The sequence below is a fragment of the Cydia splendana genome, chromosome 15 (assembly GCF_910591565.1).
Source record: "Cydia splendana chromosome 15, ilCydSple1.2, whole genome shotgun sequence".
NCBI classification, from domain to species: domain Eukaryota; kingdom Metazoa; phylum Arthropoda; class Insecta; order Lepidoptera; family Tortricidae; genus Cydia; species Cydia splendana.
In genome coordinates this window covers 5861694-5881008 of record NC_085974.1, presented here as the reverse complement: position 1 = coordinate 5881008, position 19315 = coordinate 5861694, and the positions used below count along the sequence as shown (strand labels likewise).

At 39.4% G+C, this 19315-nt stretch overlaps 2 protein-coding genes across 3 annotated transcripts in view; both read left to right on the top strand.

Moving 5' to 3' along the window:
• LOC134797572 (NAD kinase-like) overlaps positions 1-14767 on the top strand; it is a 60190-nt gene extending 45423 nt beyond the window's left edge. For both annotated transcript variants that reach the window (XM_063769861.1, XM_063769860.1), the window contains exons 2-9: positions 1216-1299; positions 2454-2583; positions 6618-6812; positions 7296-7398; positions 7997-8185; positions 9075-9232; positions 9950-10032; positions 13581-14767. In XM_063769861.1, coding sequence (XP_063625931.1) covers positions 1216-1299; positions 2454-2583; positions 6618-6812; positions 7296-7398; positions 7997-8185; positions 9075-9232; positions 9950-10032; positions 13581-13785 — 1147 coding nt within the window. In that variant the 3' untranslated portion in view covers positions 13786-14767. The remainder of the gene's footprint in view (positions 1-1215; positions 1300-2453; positions 2584-6617; positions 6813-7295; positions 7399-7996; positions 8186-9074; positions 9233-9949; positions 10033-13580) is intronic.
• Positions 14768-17747: 2980 nt separating this feature from the next.
• Positions 17748-18384, top strand: LOC134797553 (large ribosomal subunit protein mL41). Its single transcript, XM_063769841.1, has one exon. It carries the CDS (start codon positions 17831-17833, stop codon positions 18317-18319), a length of 489 nt encoding a protein of 162 aa, XP_063625911.1. The 5' UTR covers positions 17748-17830; the 3' UTR covers positions 18320-18384.
• The last annotated feature ends 931 nt before the right edge of the window (positions 18385-19315 follow it).

Genomic DNA, 19315 nt, shown 5'->3' with positions numbered 1-19315 from the left:
AGCCACGGAGTAAGTAATCGATTTAAGCGGTTGCGGCCGGAAAAATTCGACCAAGACTGAAAAGTCCTTGATTTTTAACGCATTAGCATATTATAACATTTATAACTAAGTACTAAGTAAAATAAGCATAAATATTTACTTAGTGCTTCCGTAAGCACTAAGTGAATATATCTTTTATGTACCTACACTAAATATTTTTAATAGACTCCTAATAGAAAGTTACACATGAGTCACTAACTCTATCCTACAAAAAAAGAAATGAAGCACAAGTTCATAAAGGAATTTTATTTCCTTTAATTACCCTTATAGTTTGCCTGTTTTTAATTTCACTAATTTGTTGACTCAATAATGATTATAATGAACCGGCAAACAATCTTCAAAGCAGGGACCGTTACCGGTATAACTAAAAATCAAAATATCTCATAGCTTTCACATTATTTCTTTGATATTATAGAACAGTATTTAGGTAAGGATAATGATTGATCAAATTAGCTAAATTAAGTGCAAAAAATACACAAACAACCAAGATACCGAAATTCAATACCGGTTAATTTGTATGAAAAATATACCGGTATTCGGTCCCTGCTTCAAAGGCGCATCCTGTAGTTTTAAAGAAGGTGATACAAACGTAGACGTATTACTACGTATGTATAGTATTGGAAGTAGGGTCAGAGATCGTCGATTGTCAACGATCGCTGCCACGGCGATGGACGTCCCGCGACTGCGTTCAGGTGTTTTGTTTATTTTTTTTTAATTATTACCTAGGCACCGTCGAAGAATTTAATTTCTTACCCAATTCGTATCTTGTCACTGTGACAATCAATATGGAAGTCGCTAGAGACCTCATACTATTGTCCCTGTGACAAAGTACATTTGTAGGAAATTAAATTCTTTGATCGTGTTTTTGTTGTTCAAATGTTCAAGTGAAATGAAATAAAAATTTTTCGTATACCTACTCAATATAAATAAAATTAAATCGACTAAGTTACTGTGCTGAAATATATTCGTTTGACATTGATTATTTTTGGAACTGCCGTTGAACCCTCGATAAATGGAAATAAAAATGACTTTTACCAAATGTTCATTCTATGTGAATAAATTACTTACCATAAGAAATTGTTTGTCTTTCCAATAATTTTAACACTCAAAATATTGACTGTTTAAAGTTAAAAGAATATGATTCGGTTTTTAAAGTTGTATGTTTATTTGTTTCAGGAGGACAAGGTCTCTGAACGCGCCGTCTCCCATCCACCAGTTCGGACCATGCGGCAGAATAATGAAGAACTCGGCTATGGTTATGTAAGTACACTAAAATTAAATTAAGACTATGATGAAGTCTGGTTTAAGACACTCTCAAGAAGAGAGACCCCAGACTAGAGTCTCCCGAGCGTCGTCATGCGTTTAGTTAACTCTGTGGAAAATGGTGTCGGTACGCAATTGCGCCAACGTTGCGTCGAGCAGCAGCCATAAAGTTGAGAGTATACACTTGAGAACATTGTCCTCCACATTTGGTACTTCATTTCAGGAATAAATAAATATTATAGGACATTGTTTTACACAAATTTACTAAGCCCCACGGTAAGCTCATGAAGGCTAACACCTACAAAAACGAAGGTTAATATAAGTAGGTACCTAAACGTTGATCAACTTGTACAAGATTACCAAGATTAGCTATAAAAACGTACGGTACGAAACTTCCATTACCGAAGGCATAACCATTTTCATATCAGTTCACTAAAAATTAATTCACTGCTGTTGGCCATTTGTTTTCTGGTCCTATGTAAACAATGTTGTAGGTAGATTGATTCCATTTCTTTCAAAGTCGTATCGCAGTATGGTACTCTAGTGTCAAGTTAACGTCGATAGAATCCCATCCTTTATTAGTTTGACATTGTTATCAAGCAATTATTATTTTGCACCGCTATCAGTTTATTATATTAATATTATAGATGTGTTTCTGTATCACGGTCATCACGGACTGTTGTTGTGCTAAACAAAAGTCTGTCATTTTATTTAGATACTTAAAATGGTAAGGAAACGATGAGCGTCTACAGATTTCTATGTTCAGCATCAGTAGGTATTAGTGGTCTGTGCGCGTACAAATTAAATAGGTTAAATTAAACTAAGTATATTTACGATACCTTCGATTAGGTTAGGGCCGATACAGGCGGACTGGAACACGACTGCAATTTGTATGGAAACTGCACGCCGACTACAAAGTCGGCGTGCAGTTCCCATACAAGTTGCAGTCCGTCTGTACCGGCCTTTAGAGTAACTTGTTCTACACGAAGCTTCTCTAATCAAATCCATTAAAATCGAAATTTCTAAAATTTTGGTTCGACCACAAAAAAGAAGACAAAGTTAGTCTAGTGCAGTCGTTTCTGCCGTCTTTGAAACAATACATATGTAAAAATTCACTCCCAAGCTAACTTAGATTTTTTTGAATTTTCCAGGCAAATCCAAGACCCGGCGTCGCAGCGGCTGACGTGGTACAAGCAGCCGCTGACGGTGCTGGTGATCAAGAAGGTGCACGATGCTACCATCCTCACGCCGTTCGTACAGCTCGTTCACTGGCTCGTTCATGTAAGTTTACCTCACTGCAAATGTTACCTGGTGCATTTTCAGGGCACTATGTCGATATTTCGCACTAGCCACTAGTGCCACTACTTAACTATTCAAGTGATCCTATTGTAGTAAAAGTGAAGACCGTCTAGAAGCCCCTTTATGTATCTATCGGATAGTCGGATACTTACCTGTACGTCGGGCTCATATTCAGCGACGTACTTTCTGCCGTAATAAGCATTTACCTAATGTGAAGAATCTATGGGAAAAAGGACCTGTCCATTTAGATGTTTTATTAGACGTTAAGACAAATGTGTACCCACAATATATGTTATCAGTAAATGTACTATAGCGATTTTAACCTACGTCAACTAAAAGACACATCATCATCATATCAGCCAGTGTCGGCCACTGCTGAGCATAGGCCTCTCTTCGAGTACGCCACTTGTCTCGGTCCTGAGCTAATCGCATCCAGAAGTGACCCGCAATCTTCCGAATAACATACACGAGAATCGAAAACGATTACAACACCAATAGCCAATAGCACCAACAACAATTCTCAACAATCCCGAACGAGTCAGCTTTAAGGAATGTACAAATACGAGAATACCTTAAATGGGTTTCCGGGTCATCGTATAAAATCGGCCGGAATGCCGCCTGCCCTTAGGCTCCGTCAAAACGAGTGGGATGCCAGGAATGCAGACAATGTTGTCGGCTGCAGTTATTATCCGTTCGCGATTTAAGGCCCGTCTGGCGTGCAATTCTTATGTGAATTGAATGCGTTTTCAACATACTTGACATTTGTATATAGGTACGTAGGTAGTCATACTATTTGTACCGCGTCGTTGAGATGCATGGTTATGGAAAAGTACTCATAGAATGTTAATTCTAAATGAACAAAAAATATTTTTTATTAACAAATACAAATTTCTGTCCCCAGTGGCATGAGGGGAATGAAAATGTGTCTGCTCGTTCAGAACGTTAAATCTAAATGTACATCTTTTTTTTATTAAGTTGAATTGCTAATGGGGTATTTGACCGTATTTAAAATATACATATTATTTTACACCATGCATGAAATAAAGCACCAGAAGACTAATAGAGCAACGTAGACGGGAGTTATTTTTAGTCACAATTTCTATTTTAAAACCCGTATAAAACTATAAAGAGTAGGTATTGTGACGTCACGTGCTAGTGTTTCATATTAAATTCCATAGTAGCAAAATCGTTTTGACAGTTCTAAAAAAGTAAGTGATGAAAGAATATCATATTGCTATTCGAAGTGGCATGAGCGGAATTAAATTTTGTCTGTTTGTTTATGGTATCTTATCCTACCACTACTTAGTAACACCCTTTATCTTCGAAAATAGTGTCAATTGATAATACAACTGTCTTTTAGTCTCGTAATCACGAAGTGAGAGTGTGGGGTTGCTGTACCTACTGTCATATTAGCACGCGGTCGTTATCACAGCCAGTAGTTTATGATCATGAACTCGCCATTAAGTAAATTAATAGTTCACAATACTCCGTCAGCATGTTCGTTTATTCATAGTCATAACATATGTTTTTAGCTCCCAAGTGCTGAGCACTAACTTAATATTAAACTTTGAAGTGTGAACATTTTCTAAGATGACCGAATAGTCAGGAAATTAATTTTAAAATATGACATTGTGCCATTTGTTTAATTAATGAAAGTTGGTTGGTTGGTAACATTTAAAATAAGAAAGAGAGACAAACGGCAAAACCCCAGGCTGCGACATATTGATAACTCGGTCTGTGATGCCCGTAATATTATAGAATAGTACGCCATTATTGCGATATTACATTTCCTTGTTTACGTCGCTCTATCGGCTCAAAATAAGTACCTACCTAGATAGTATTTTATAGTTTCCCTTTATGTAAAGAAGACCTTGTCTGGGCTTTAAATCCCTATTTCCTTGCTAATATTGTTAATACTATAAATGCAAAAGTAATTGTCTGGTCTGTCTATTATCTATTCACACTGTCGCTGTACTTACCGAATATGATCAAATTTGTTATGGAGATAATTTGAGGCCCGGGGAAGGACATAGGGTAGTTTTTATCAACCATCATCATCATTCTACGCAGATGAAGACCCGCGCAGAAGCTAGTCTATTATTTAGAAGCTAAAGAAAGCAAGACTTGTAAGTGAGGTGATTGAACTATGCCCTAGTTGTATTTAGGAATGAGACTATCGCCTACGCTACAGCTAGACGGAAGCACTAGATCTTGTTACACGTCGTCCATTGAATTGATTCGAACGTTAGACACCGTTTAATATAATGTGGCATATATCAGAATCAGACTAGCGACCCGCCCCGGCGTCGCACGGGTTAACAAATTATACACCTAAACATTTCTCAAGAAACACTCTACAGGTGAAAACCGCATGAAAATCCGTTCAGTAGTTTTTGAGTTTATCGCGAACAAACACACAAACAAACGCGGCGGGGGACTTTGTTTTATAATCATAATCATTTATTTGCACATAAAAAGGGTTTTACATAAAGGTGTATAGTGATGTATCTGAAACAGCTCATGCTTCAAATGTTGTCAATCGTTTCTAGAAATTAAAGGTCATTAATAATCCACCACTAAATACTCAGATTTGTACTAACTCCGAAATACCAAGAACAAGAATGTAAATACTTATTACTCGAACACGTTTAAAAGGTGTTAAAAGTACTTTTCACTTCTCATGCTCAAAAAGTGCACCTTTATGTCGTGCGTAGACGACATAAAATCGCATTTTATGCTCTAGAGCATAAAGTAAAATCATCTACATATTACGACCCTTATTGACTTATACAATAAAGTCCAAATTCTGCCATACAAACTGCCAGCCCTGCCGGCGCGCCCCCGACCGGCGCTCTCCCGATCGGCGTGCCCCGCGCCTCCGACCGGCCCAAGAACAATTTTCTTTAGTCTTGAATAAATACGTTAAAATAACCTAAAAGTATTAGATTTTTTGTATATTTTCCTCGCAATCGAAGATAAAAGCAGAGTGTACAACAAGGGCATAAATGTCCATTTTTGCTCTCGAAAAATTGCCTCGGGTAAAAATGGGTCACTTTATGCCCTTGTTGTACAATCTACTATTAAATTAAGGTATCACCTGATGAGAGCCTCTAATAGATTCTCTGCAACGAGTATGCATATGGTCCGATGAATTTAAATTGTATCGATGCATTATTCAAATATTCACATCGACTATACAATGGTAATGAGTGGAGATTTCTGGAAACACTAGTCATGTTTATTGTTATGTAAATACGAGTTTTTCATAGTTTATTGTCACGCGACGTGGCGCGATTCAAGTGTGAGTCGACAACCTCAATCAACCAATTTTGGTCTAAGAATAACAGTATTAACTTCAACTTCAACATTTATTCAGCAAATAGGCCACAAGGGCACTTTCACACGTCAACATTGAATTTACATACAAGCAAAAATAATAACAATACATCAACAATTTTATGACGCGAAGGCAAAAAATGAGTATTATCTGTCCCTATAGTTTCGTAATATCTAACTGCTAAACCGTTGGATCGATCTTGCAGAATGACTTGACGTTAGATTCGTCTTATTTAAGATTAACCATTCAATTTTCATGGGTACCAATATTAAAAGGATTTAATTTCAAAACGTCGTATTTTTGTGTTAAAATACATGGTACCAAATGGAACTCCGTCACCATATGGCAGGGCCTTGGTCACCAATTCTAAAGAACCATTGCTGTAATTTTATAAAAAGTCTCACAGTTCACCATACAGACCTCTCAGCATTAAGTTTGCTCCGGAGCCCAATCCCTAAGTTAGTCTCTCTTAATTTTTTACAAGCTTTTATTTAACTTGCAATGCAATATGTTTGTTCGGGTCAAATCTTGCAAGATAAATTAGACCCACTTCCCATTTCACCTCATTTTTGGGTTTGTTAGAATTGTATCGATGAGTATTGGCTGCTGGAAATTTACAATCGGCGATAAAAGCTTGTGTCAATTTTTTTTTTCAAAAAACTTTTCCTTGTTTTTCCAGGACAAAAGCATGGTAGTGTACGTAGAAGCAGCCGTCCTGGACGACGTGCTCCTGGCAGAATACGGGGACTTCACGGCGGTGCGGGAGAAGCTGATGACGTTCCGGGCGGGGCAAGATGATCTCACGGACAAGATTGACTTCATCATCTGTTTGGGGGGCGATGGGACCCTGTTACATGCCAGTTCGCTGTTTCAGGTATTTACTACGTTATCTTCATAGTGTTACCGAAACTCAATATTTGGTTTTAAACGTTGCTGGAATACTAACGCCGTGAGAATCCCGGCGCTGAACTAAATAAATGAACTTCTTGCCATTAGGACTGAAAGATTATGGACCAAGAAAGCCAGTAATATTATCGTCACTCTAGCCCTTTCGCCTGTGTACATACATCATCCTTTCTTGACACAAAGAATTTAAGGGTTAGTCCTAAGAGAAAATAGAAATGTTAATGTTAAAAATGGGGTTGAGGTTTTTTGGGTTAATTAAATGACGTATAAAAAAATTCGCCGCTTCAGGCAAGACTCTTGCGATCTTTTGAAACACCGGTCCAATCGCTGTTAATGAAATGAGCTATCAAAGTGTACCAGAATCGGGCGAATCTTTCCATTCTTTCCTTAAAAAGTTCCAAATAAAAATAAAATAGAATTGTTGTTGACATCTGTGTTGTTGTTGTTGCAGCAATCGGTGCCCCCCGTGATGGCGTTTCACTTGGGCTCACTCGGCTTCCTCACACCCTTCGAGTTCAACAACTTCCAGGACCAAGTCATGAATGTTTTAGAAGGTAAGAACAAATAATGAGTCACTTGCAGTTTTGTCTATGATAAACCACACCAGAGCAGGTGACGCCGCAACAGAAAACTGCGTCACGAAAATGATTTTTTAGTATTTAAGATTTTCATTATTGTATATTTTAGTTTGTAAGGTATATGTATCTATGGGCCTTAGTTGCCTGAAAATAAATGCTTTGATTAATTGATTGATAAAGCGAACATGGGCGCACAATTCAAACCCATTTACAATTCAAGTATGATATTAAGAAAGTAGGCAAGCTTAACAACCGGGCCTTTTTAGGCGCAGGTAACTTATTATGTGTTATTATTTATTTTAAGGTATTTTTATTCAAAGTTAGTATGAGTTGAGTTTCCCCAGATCATCACTTCATATCGCAAGATACATCAGAAAAAATCATGATACACAATTAATTTAGTGCTCTTGCGAGTCCTCCTACATATTATAAGCGATATAATCTATGGTAGAGATATATAATTAGTATAATACTTAACCATTTTTTTTAGAATATAATCTATCATCTTCATTATTATTCAACAGCTGCACGTAGGCCACTCTTAAATCAATAAAGACCAATATTACGTTCCCAGGTCACGCGGCGTTAACGCTCCGATCGCGACTACAGTGCGTGGTGCTCCGCAAGAGCAAGAAGGACAACGAGGGCCGCAAGTGCATCCTCGTGCTCAACGAGGTGGTGGTGGACCGCGGCCCCTCGCCATACCTCTCCAACATCGACCTGTTCCTCGACAACAAGCACATCACGTCCGTGCAGGGCGACGGTCAGTACCTTACTGTTTCTCTCTCATTTTTGTCCTTCTGGAGGCATTTGACTTCTTGGGCTCTGATTGCTCAACGAGGTGGTGGTGGACCGCGGCCCCTCGCCATACCTCTCCAACATAGACCTGTTCCTCGACAACAAGCACATCACGTCCGTGCAGGGCGACGGTGAGTACCATACTGTTTCTCTCTCATTTTTGTCATTCTGTAGGCATTTGAATTTTTGGGCTCTGATTGCTAAACGTGATGTTGGTGGATCGCGGCCCCTCGCCATACCTCTCCAACATCGACCTGTTCCTCGACAACAAGCATATCACGTCCGTGCAGGGCGACGGTCAGTACCTTACTATTTCTCTCTCATATTTGTCCTTCTGAGGCCATTTGACTTCAGAAGTATATTACTGTATCTCTCTCATATTTGTCCTTCTGGAGGCATTTGACTTCTTGGGCTCTGATTGCTAAACGAGTTGGTTGTGGACCGCGGCCCCTCGCCATACCTCTCCAACATCGACCTGTTCCTCGACAACAAGCACATCACGTCCGTGCAGGGCGACGGTCAGTACCTTACTGTTACTGTCGCTTTTTAGGGTTTCGTACCCAAAGCGTAAAAACGGGACCCTATTACTAAGACCACGCTGTCCGTCTGTCTGTCCGTCTGTATGTCTGTCACCAGGCTGTATCTCATGAACCGTGATAGCTAGGCATTTGAATTTTTCACAACAAATGTCAAATACAAAAAACAAAATATAATAAATATTTAAGTGGGGCTCACATACAACAAACGTGATTTATTTTGCCGTTTTTTGCGTAATGGCACGGAACCCTTCGTGCGCGAGTCCGACTCGCACTTGGCCGGTTTATTTTATTTACCTGTCTGTTGCTTCTTTCCAGGCTTAATAGTATCAACACCGACAGGCAGCACAGCGTACGCGGTAGCGGCCGGTGCTAGCATGATCCACCCGTCCGTGCCCGCCATCATGGTGACCCCCATCTGCCCGCACTCGCTGTCGTTCAGGCCTATAGTCGTACCCGCGGGGGTCGAGCTCAAGGTTAGTACACAGTACACACCCAGAGTTGTACAAGATTCAAGGTATAGACCGGCCAACTATTTTCGGTACTACAGAAGGCGGATATTTCAATAATTGTACCTATAAAAATTCAACCGACTATGATAGGTATATGGTATTGTTATTTTTTTCTAGTCACAAGCAAAAGGCGAGAACATACATAAATTAATATGTAATCTGAATTTCTACATTTGACAATAACTACGAGTATATTCAGAGTTCCAGAGCAAACACAATATTTTGGAGATACGACTTTTCAAGCCTCCTACTAAAAACTGCAGATGCCTACTTGGCAATTAAAGTAAATTAAAAATAGTATTAAAACAATGCGCTTACACATAATTCTCGAGAATGGCGCTTGTCACCGATTTTAACAAAGGATACAAATCAATCAAAATGACCAAGATTCACTGCTACCTACTACTTGTAGATGGGTATCTAAAAAAACCAGACAAGTGCGAGTAGGACTCGCCCACCGAGGGTTCCTACTTTTTAGTATTTGTTGTTTTAGCGGCAACAGAAATACATCATCTGTGAAAATTTCAACTGTCTAGCTATCACGGGTCATGAGATACAGCCTGGTGACAGACAGACAGACGTACAGTGGAGTCTTAGTAATAGGGTTCCGTTTTTACCCTTTGGGTACGGACCCTAACAAGGGTTTGCTTCGGACATTTGTATTCAACCGGCATGTTTTAGATCGCGCTATCCCCGGACGCGCGCAACGCGATGTGGGTCTCGTTCGACGGCCGCAACCGGCAAGCGTTGCAGCACGGCGATAGGTACCCGACCACCTATACTCACCGCTATACCGATTGGCGACTGAGGTCATAATGCTATCTCCTTTACCCTTGTTAAGAACAAACAAGAGTGAAAGAAATGGCATTATGCCTTCAGTCGCCAGTTGTTATTGCGGCTACTATAGCTCGCGCTCGCATGACGCTTCGCTGCTGTTTACTTTTACTGTGTATTTATTTGTGTCGTTGGAGATGAAGATTTGTAGATGTTCTAGCTATTATTGTTGTATATATTGTTGTTTTTTTTATACACTGTTAACTGTCCATCGGTAAACCTTATTACAAAAGGCATAAGGTCTACCGATGGACAGTTAACAGTGTTGCTGTTTGTGCATTAGAGAGTAACTGATTACGATTATGACTTAGTAACTCTCTGGTTGTACGTATACAGTTGTAATGAACAATCCTTTGCCATTGTATTCTCTCGGACACGTTCGTATTTGTCACGCTACCAGGGGTACGAAACTCCTCCCTTCGGGCAAGCTCGGCTCCGTTCGGCCCAGCATTGCTTCGAGCAGTTATTAGGGTTGACACAACTTGTAGTCCCTTTGCGTGCACGATCACAGATAAGATAATGGCTTGAATTTTGACAACCCTAAATAGCCGAAAGGTATAGTGCCATATATTAGAAAGGGACAGCATGATTCGACCCTGAATCGGTTTTGTAGGAAGTTTCCTTTCTGTAAGGTAGTACTATTATTTATTCTGTGGCGCTACTTCAGTCAACCTCAGTACTTTTTGTACTGAGACTGACTGAAATAGCATAACACGTTCGTACGTTTCCGTGAAAATACGAATGTAAAAGATTATTCACTACATCTGTACATATTTATGTTGTGTCATTAAATGTGTTATTTATGAATGTTGTTTTATAATTAAAAAGAGAGTAATAAGTAAATTTCTGTTGTAGCTGAATGTCAGTAGTTCTAGACTACTGGCTAACATTTGACACTAACTTTTATCTACGAATGCCGTGCCATGTAAAATGTTCAGGAGTTAATTGAACCACCACTCATTTGTAAAGTTTTTTATGAAATATCTTTCTACTTCCTAGCAAAATATGTAGGTATACGACGAACGAGTGTTTCAATGGATAGACAGGAGTTAAATTGATCAGCTTCGTACGGACTTTTACCACAAAACACAACAAATATAGCTTATATAGCTTTAATAGGGAATATTACGCGAAACACATCAGGGAATATTACTACCACAATCCATCACAATCTGGGGGTCTACCGCGAAACAAGAAAATCGAAATATCGTTATTTAACCTCTCTATCACTCTTGCATATTCGAGCGATAAAGAGGCAGATAACTAGTGCTGCACTCTGGCGGCAGAACATTGCAGAAATACCCTCTATTAAACAAAGAGCAACCGGCCGCCCGTATCTCTAGCGAGGACCGATTAGCTCACATCCACGACTTTAAATTAAAAAAGTCACCGCGACCCAGAGTGAACCGCAACAGAGTATTATTAAAAGAATGAGAAACAGGCGAGGGTTTGTTACAGATAGCACCGAGCCCCGATGCTCGCACGGCGGCGAGCGTGTCGTTCGACGGCCGCTCGCAGCTCACGCTCAGGCCCGGCGATAGGTAACATAGTCACTGGAGCATTCCATGAAACTGTCTACCATTGTCCCGTACAAACCAGGGATGTTGCGAACATCCGCATCCGCATCCGCAACCGCGGAACATCCGCATTATTTTCAACATCCGCCTCTGCATCCGCATCCGCATAAAATCGATGCGGAGCTTATGCGGATGCGGATGTCGACCAAGTCGGTACAGGAACGTCTTAGCGGCGGCGTGAGTGCTAGGTAATTTCGTCATTACCTATAACGAAACCGTCTAGATCCAGAAAAGTCGGCCAAGTTACTGTTTATTAAATATAACGCACCCTATATTCTTGCTCAAATACTTACCGTTTCGTTATTTTAATAAAAAAAATACTATAAATGTAATATTTGACGTTTTCTAAGTACCTAATCTTGACATCCGCATCCGCGGATGTGAGCCTTTAAATATCCGCATCCGCGGATGTCAAAAAATCTGCATCCGCAACATCCCTGGTACAAACGCGAAGATAACCTCCTAAGGCACAGAAATTTGCCACTGAAATTTGAACCTATAGTTCAGGGAATAGAGTTGATTTTGATTTGTTTGAAAATTGAACGAAACAAAGTAAATCCAATCCTGTTCCAATTGAATATGATTTCAATTTCATCGAATTGAAGAAGTCCTATAGATAGGACCTTGGGCCTTAGGAGGATATGAAGATATAAGAGTTTCCTTTTCTATGACAAATAGTTAAAAACATGCACAGGAAAATAATCGCCTGCTTTAAATGCCGAAAAAAAGTCGTAACACATGAAATAAAATGCGTCTGTACGGGACAGCCGGTGGAATGCTCCAACTACACGATATCCCAGGCCAATACTTTCCAGACTCGAGTAAATTTGGTCAGAAGTTGGGGGTAACAATCACGGTTTTTACCGGGCTTGATAGAATAGGTATAGTCGCGGACGGTCTAGAACGCAAAATGACTAGTGTAATATTTTGCCTATATCCCTTTTAGTCTACATCGCGAACGGTCTAGAAATGTCAGCTTTTAACAGGTCTTCCAATGGCCGAAGGCCAAACAGCACAGAATAGGAGCCCCGCGACAGCGGGGCTCCGTCGACATCGCTAACGTAAAGATAAAACGAGTAGGCATTTTGCGTTCTGGACCGTTCGCGATGTAGACTAAAAGTGATATAGGCAAAATATTACACTAGTCATTTTGCGTTCTAGACCATCCGCGAATAACTCATAGAATATAACTTATCTATTTCTGTTTTGTGTTACTAAGTATTCTGGGGTATCATCGTGGCGTAACAATAAGACAATCCACCGGAAAAAGTAGTATTTGATCAGATCAGTTTTAAAGTTGAAAATATCTGGAGCCATATCGTCACGCCACATAATTTTTCCTATGGCTGTCTGATTTCTAAGTGTTTTCGGTGGTATTTGCGATGGTAAAAGGCGTCATCTCATACATTTCTCCCCATTAGGCTATTAGCCATTACAATTCGAATTATACCAACTCATTATATGTAGATTATAGGGACAAACTGAAGTTTGCATATACCTAAAGTACTTAATAATGGTGGTGGTTCATTTTTGTTAGGGACAGTCGCAGTAATTTTTTTGCGAGTACATATTTTTATCATGTAAGTGATTTAGTTTACTTGCATGTCGCTGTCCGCTTGGCTTGTGCATCAATTGACGCTTTATATAACTAACAAAATATTGTGCAAACTGAAAGTCACTAGCTTTACTAGTTTACCTTAATTATCTAATTGAGTTAAGTTTTACAAAAAAAAAAAATTCGTAGATTCCATTTTCTTTAAGACAGGAGTCATAAACCGTCTTTATTAATTAAGTACCTTGCAGAATTTTATAATTAAGTGACATAATCTATTCAGAAATACCTTGCAGTGACTTTTAGTTGCAAGCCCCAACACAAATCATAACCCATAAACATTTTCCAGCCTCTACGTAACCACCTCAGTGTACCCGGTGCCATCCATATGCGCGCAGGACCAGATCTCCGACTGGTTCGACTCGCTGGCCGAGTGCCTCCACTGGAACGTGCGCAAGAAGCAGAAACAGATGGACGAGCTCAGCGACATGACCTACTCCTCCAGCGACAACCTTGAGGAGTTGGAAAACAACGAGCGGCCCGCGGACACGTGACCTTATAGTATTACGGTGGAATGCGAGTTGGCTTAACACATTCCTTTAGAGCACCGCCAGCGCTGTTTTATTCTTGGGCCTAAGAGCCACCCCACCTAACGTATCTCGAGCGTCGGCGTCTAGACAACTTTATGGCTGCTGCTCGAGGTAACGTTGGCTCAAATGCGCAGCGACGCCATTTTCCACAGCGCTGACTAGACGCCGACGCACAAAAGACGTGTGGGGTAGCCCTAACGTAAACGGCATCTTAGACTGCTTTGGGGAGGGAGGGCCAGCAAACCTGCGAAAATCCATATAGTTTCGTCTAAAGCTAAGTTGACGATGTGTTGTGAATACCACACAGCTATCTTTGCTGGTATATAAATAAATTTTAGTTGAACCAGCATTTCGACAATGCTGAGCTAGCTATGCATCTCGAATATAATTCATTTAGGGAGATTAAACAAATGTTACTCAAAAATCTCGAATAGACCAATTTCAAAAAGCTACGTGAAAATTACGTCTATGAATTTAAATTAGCGCTGGCGGGCGTGTTTTTTTTTTTATTTATTTATACGAAATCACATCGGCGCATTATTTTGAAAATGCAACGAGTGTTTTGTTTTTACAATCTCCTTGGAATGTGAATGACATTGCAATAACTTTGTAAGTACTGTGCAATATAAGATTTTTTTCATAATGCGTTGCCACGATCTGCGATTTGTGTGTTGATGCAGTTTACAAGCTTTGTGATAGTATTTTGAAATTGTATTTTTTGTTTAAATTGAATTTCCCGGCATTCCTTCGGACAATAAAAATGTAATTCAGTTATGTCTTCAGGGATATGTTCTTGTTATGTTTTATAGTGAAACGGTCGGTTAAGGTTCGGATTTAAGGAATGTTTGTTCCGATAACTTAATTAGTGAGTACTTATTGTAGATATACCATCGTTGTACAAGTGCCTTGGCCGCATAGTGTTTTGAACGAGGCTACAAACAAAACTGCCTACAAAACTAGTTTCTCCAAACTACGGCGAGGTGCTATTAAGAGTGCCAAAAATGTAACAGGTACATAGATGTATTAGTGTTCAGGGGAGCACAAAGAAAGTTTACTTTAGATTTATATGGTGTAAATAATATTATGTGCTTTGGAATGAATTCTGTATGAGAGTTAAGGAATCAAATTAATAAACGCAAAATGAGCGAGAGAAAATCGTCTTAGAATAAGAATGCAACGATTAACTTCATGCATTAAAATAGAGTCCGTCTAAGCTAAGTTTGCACAGATTTAAATAAAACAATGTGAAGTGCACGGCGTCATATATGTATTCATTAAAATTTGATATAAATGATTACATTGACACACTTTTTTACAGGGCTCGGAACCGGTATTGAAATACCTCTTAATATCGTTCCCAAACCGTTATATTATTTCGTTCATTTAAAAAATACGTTCTCTCTCCTAGCCGGTAAGAAGAGGGAACTGAATTTAATGGTTCGCAAGGAACGATATAATACCGGTTACTCTTGGCTTTCGGAGACTCGGTTAAACTCGTTGTCATACGTGAAAGGGATAGCAATACTTACTCGTTCTATCTCGCTTCGATATTTTCAACTTAACCGGTTAATTTCGTCCCACAAAAACGGAAGGCGAACGAATTTGGTATAAATCAGTATCTCAATAGAACAGATCTTTAACCGGTAATCGCAAACGGAAACGAAATTATTTTCGTTCCCGGGTGAATGAACGAAACCGGTTTGAAAAATAAAACGGTTTCCGGCCCTGCTTTTTTATGCAGAGTAATCTTGGTCTGACTGTAGTACCTTTACGTGTAGTATTGTGTGAAAAGGTCTGCTCAATTTTCATTCCAAAAATAGCATACCTATTGAATTTGTCAATACGTCACGGGTCACTGACCTTTTTTTATATTTTTAATCATAGCAAAATACGCGATAAATTTTGTTTGTTTTCTCTCGCTCATTCAGTGTTTAGACCGCAATAGGACCCCTCTCAAAAGACTGCGAACTTTACAAAAACGCCGCTGTCGCTTTGCGTATTGGCCTCACCCTGCTATATCTTTGTAAAGCGGTCGTCACATTAGATGCGGAGCTCCGGTGTGCAAGCAGGTCATTGAAATATAAGTCCGTATCGCTGTCCCGCTCACCAAAGCGGTGTGCGCGTCCGCATCATTTTGATAGCCGCGTAAGTTCTAAGGTTAATACTAATTCCCGTTTTGAATTCTAATTTCAATGAACAAACGCTGAGACTTACTTAGACGAGGCTGTAACTAAAACCCCATATAGGTGTAACTGTGAATATAGTTGTAAAACAAAAAAGACATTAATTAATTGCTATTAAATATGTTCATGTTGCTGTTGTTACCCATTATCGTGCCAAGAGATATTGTAGAAGTTTCAACTAAAATCACAGTGATTTAATTTAGAACACACACACACAACACTCGCGCACTCGTAACGTGTTTTAGCTGTCAGGAGGGCCTATCATGAACCATGTTCGACGTGTTGCATCTCTGTCGGACTTGTAAATTCGTACGTAAGTGTGACAGGGAGGCAACACGCGGTTCGCGGTAGACCCTCAGAAATCCCCGTAATTAACGAACTTCGATTTTCCCGGTAACGGCCCAGGAGCGGTTAAGAAAATCAAAGCATTTTTTTTAAATTTGCAGTTCTTACGTAAGTGAAAAATGTATCTTGGCAGTTAAGTGGCTTAAAGGACTCGCATCCAGGCCATAATTGTCAAAAAAAAATTGGCAGTTAAGTGGGTGGTCAAGCAGATCTTGTCAGTAGAAAAAGGCGGCAAATTTGAAAAATGTAGGCGCGAAGGGATATCGTCTCATAGAAAATTTGAATTTCGCGCCTTTTTCTACTGACAAGATTTGCTTGACCATCTATTGGTATATAGATGGATGGTTTTACCCTTTATAACTCTACAATTAAGCTCACGAGTTGAATTTGTGTGGAAAATGGGCATAAAAGCACTCTCTTTTAGTACTCTATCTTTATCTGTGAAAAATATATACTTATAGAAGTATTTGTTACCGTAATTTCTTGCAATTTGGGTCCAATATGGGATGCGACAATGTCTTTGGTGTGTGCTTCGGCTTTGTGGTATATGTAATGTCACGTTGACATTTTATAGATGTTTGTTGGTCACTTAATATGAATTTCGTTTTCACAAGTTTATGAATTGTGTATATGTATAATAAGATGTTTTATTGTAAATTATACAAAATTTGACTTTTACTCCGGTATTTTTTTAACCCTTCCTTGTTCCGCCGTTTAGCCCGTTTATAACAATGAGCGGCGTTGTATGGAGATTATAAGTCTATATGTTTACTGGTCTCTATTAGTAGACAGAATAAAAGCTATGTATACCTACAATATTAAACGGTCGTCGTTAATGCTCCGAATACATACATGTATACTAGAAAATCCACGTGGTACGGATAAAACAAGAATCAATTAAAATAACGTTGATAAAAACCAAAAGATTGATGGTTCCAATAGTCTTAAAACCAAAGAGAGAAGAGATTTGGCAATGGGGTTGGCCGGTCGAAGTATTTAGCAGATGGCGCCAGCATAGCTTGCCCTGTCAATCCCTAGAATTGTGACAAATTTTTGTTGTTGTCAACCCCATTCTAAAGCGCGACGCGGTTTTAAGGCCCTAACACACTATCGCACCGCACCAAGGTCATTGTGCGACGCACCGATAAGTAAGGGTGCGTCGCACAATGACCTTGGTGCGGTGCGATAGTGTGTTACGGCCTTTATTTACACGATGTGGATTGTAGCGTAGAGAGCCATTTGCGCATTATATTGCGCAAATCCGCACACTTTATTATATGCACTTACGCAAGTACCTCAATTTGCGCAAACCAAATACTCCTTTCCCGGTTTTTTGGTGTACGAAGCACACCCCTATTCGTCAAATTGACAGTTGTGCGAACTGTCAGTGTCAGACTACATGCAAGCTGTCACTTTAACTTTGTCAATAACATAACCAAAATAATTATTTAAATTCTTTAATTGAAACTACATACGACGAAATGTCCAAGATATCAAACTTAATCAATTTTATAGCAAAACGGAGCATCAGTTGTACAACACCACTCGAAGGTAAAAGAAATTTTCGAAAATTTCCGATTCCTAACAAGCGAGGGTCTCGTCTTCACAGAGAGCAGCAGTGTGGTCCAAACCCCGAACTAGAGGTCGACAAACGTGGCGTGAGAGATGTCGGGTACTACCTGGACGGCCGTTTCGTCACCGTACCCGAGATGATCCCAGAACTCATTGTACCAGACCTCAAAGATTGCGATCTTAAGCCGTATGTGTCCTACAAGGTTACGGATGTTACCCAAAGCGAATTCACGTCGCAGCAATTATTTGATGCTGTTTACAGCAAAAAGATCGTCACAGATTTCAAGCAGGGGAAATTGGATGAGAATGGTCAGGCGCTCGAGCCCTCCGAGGAAGAGAAACTACAACCTGCTGAGGCCGTGGCGCGGGCGAAACGAACGGGCTCCGATATTTTTTAATTGTTAGTGAGCTATGTAGTGTTTAATAGATAAGGATGTTTGAATTAATAAAGTAGCTATGTTTACTACACATTTCTTTAGTCATGCATTGATTTTACACTATTCATTCAATATTTTTTTAACATTAAACTATGGAGATACTACAAGAGGGGCATTCCACGAGACTGTCGCTTACATAACGCTTTTGCCTTGTATGGCAGCTACCTCAATAAAATACGTGAATCTCGAGAATATACTGCCAATTTGTTAGCCAAGTCATGAAATATTACCTGACCCAATATTGCTTACTCAGCATTTCCAGAAGTATTAGAAGAATTGCGTTACGTAAGCGACATACTCGTGGAATGCCCCAAGAAAGCATTGTAGTCTTATAAATTAAATATACAGTTTTTAGCTGCCCACCTGCAATGATAGACTCATTTTCGTTAACGTATTCACTGCCAGGGGGCATGGCCTAGGAACAAACTTGTATGACGGTGGACGCACATGTGCATGGGGGGCAGTGAATGTGTTAACTTTTTCAGGTATCCCGATGTAGTAAACAGTGTTTAGTATCTTGTTGATAGTATATGAATTGAAAATTGCCTATGAAACTGTCACTTTTAAACAATTGTGTTGGTAATTATCAGTATTTACTTATTTAGATTATTCATTCATTACTACCACTTTACTTGCGCTCTGCGCTACAAGGCACTATTAAGTAAGACGTCAAACTCTTTATAATCAATAACAAAGGTTGTATCATTTTAAGATGTCATGCCATTGTAAAATACAATGGTGAGATGCATTACTTATGCATTCAATTTTTAAACAAGATAGAATTTATTTTTCTTAAATTATTTACAACTCTTTGGATAACCATCAGAATCTATTATTCAACCATTAGATACCCATCTGAACTCTAGATACAGTACTATGACTAGAACATAAATAGAATTGTTAGAACAATTTTCTGTACATTTTTATTAACTCTGGTGACTTAGGTAGACAGTTAAA

Bases quoted from the DNA above. Each gene is read 5' to 3' on its own strand.
- LOC134797553 (XM_063769841.1), top strand. From the start codon at position 17,831: ATGTCCAAGATATCAAACTTAATCAATTTTATAGCAAAACGGAGCATC.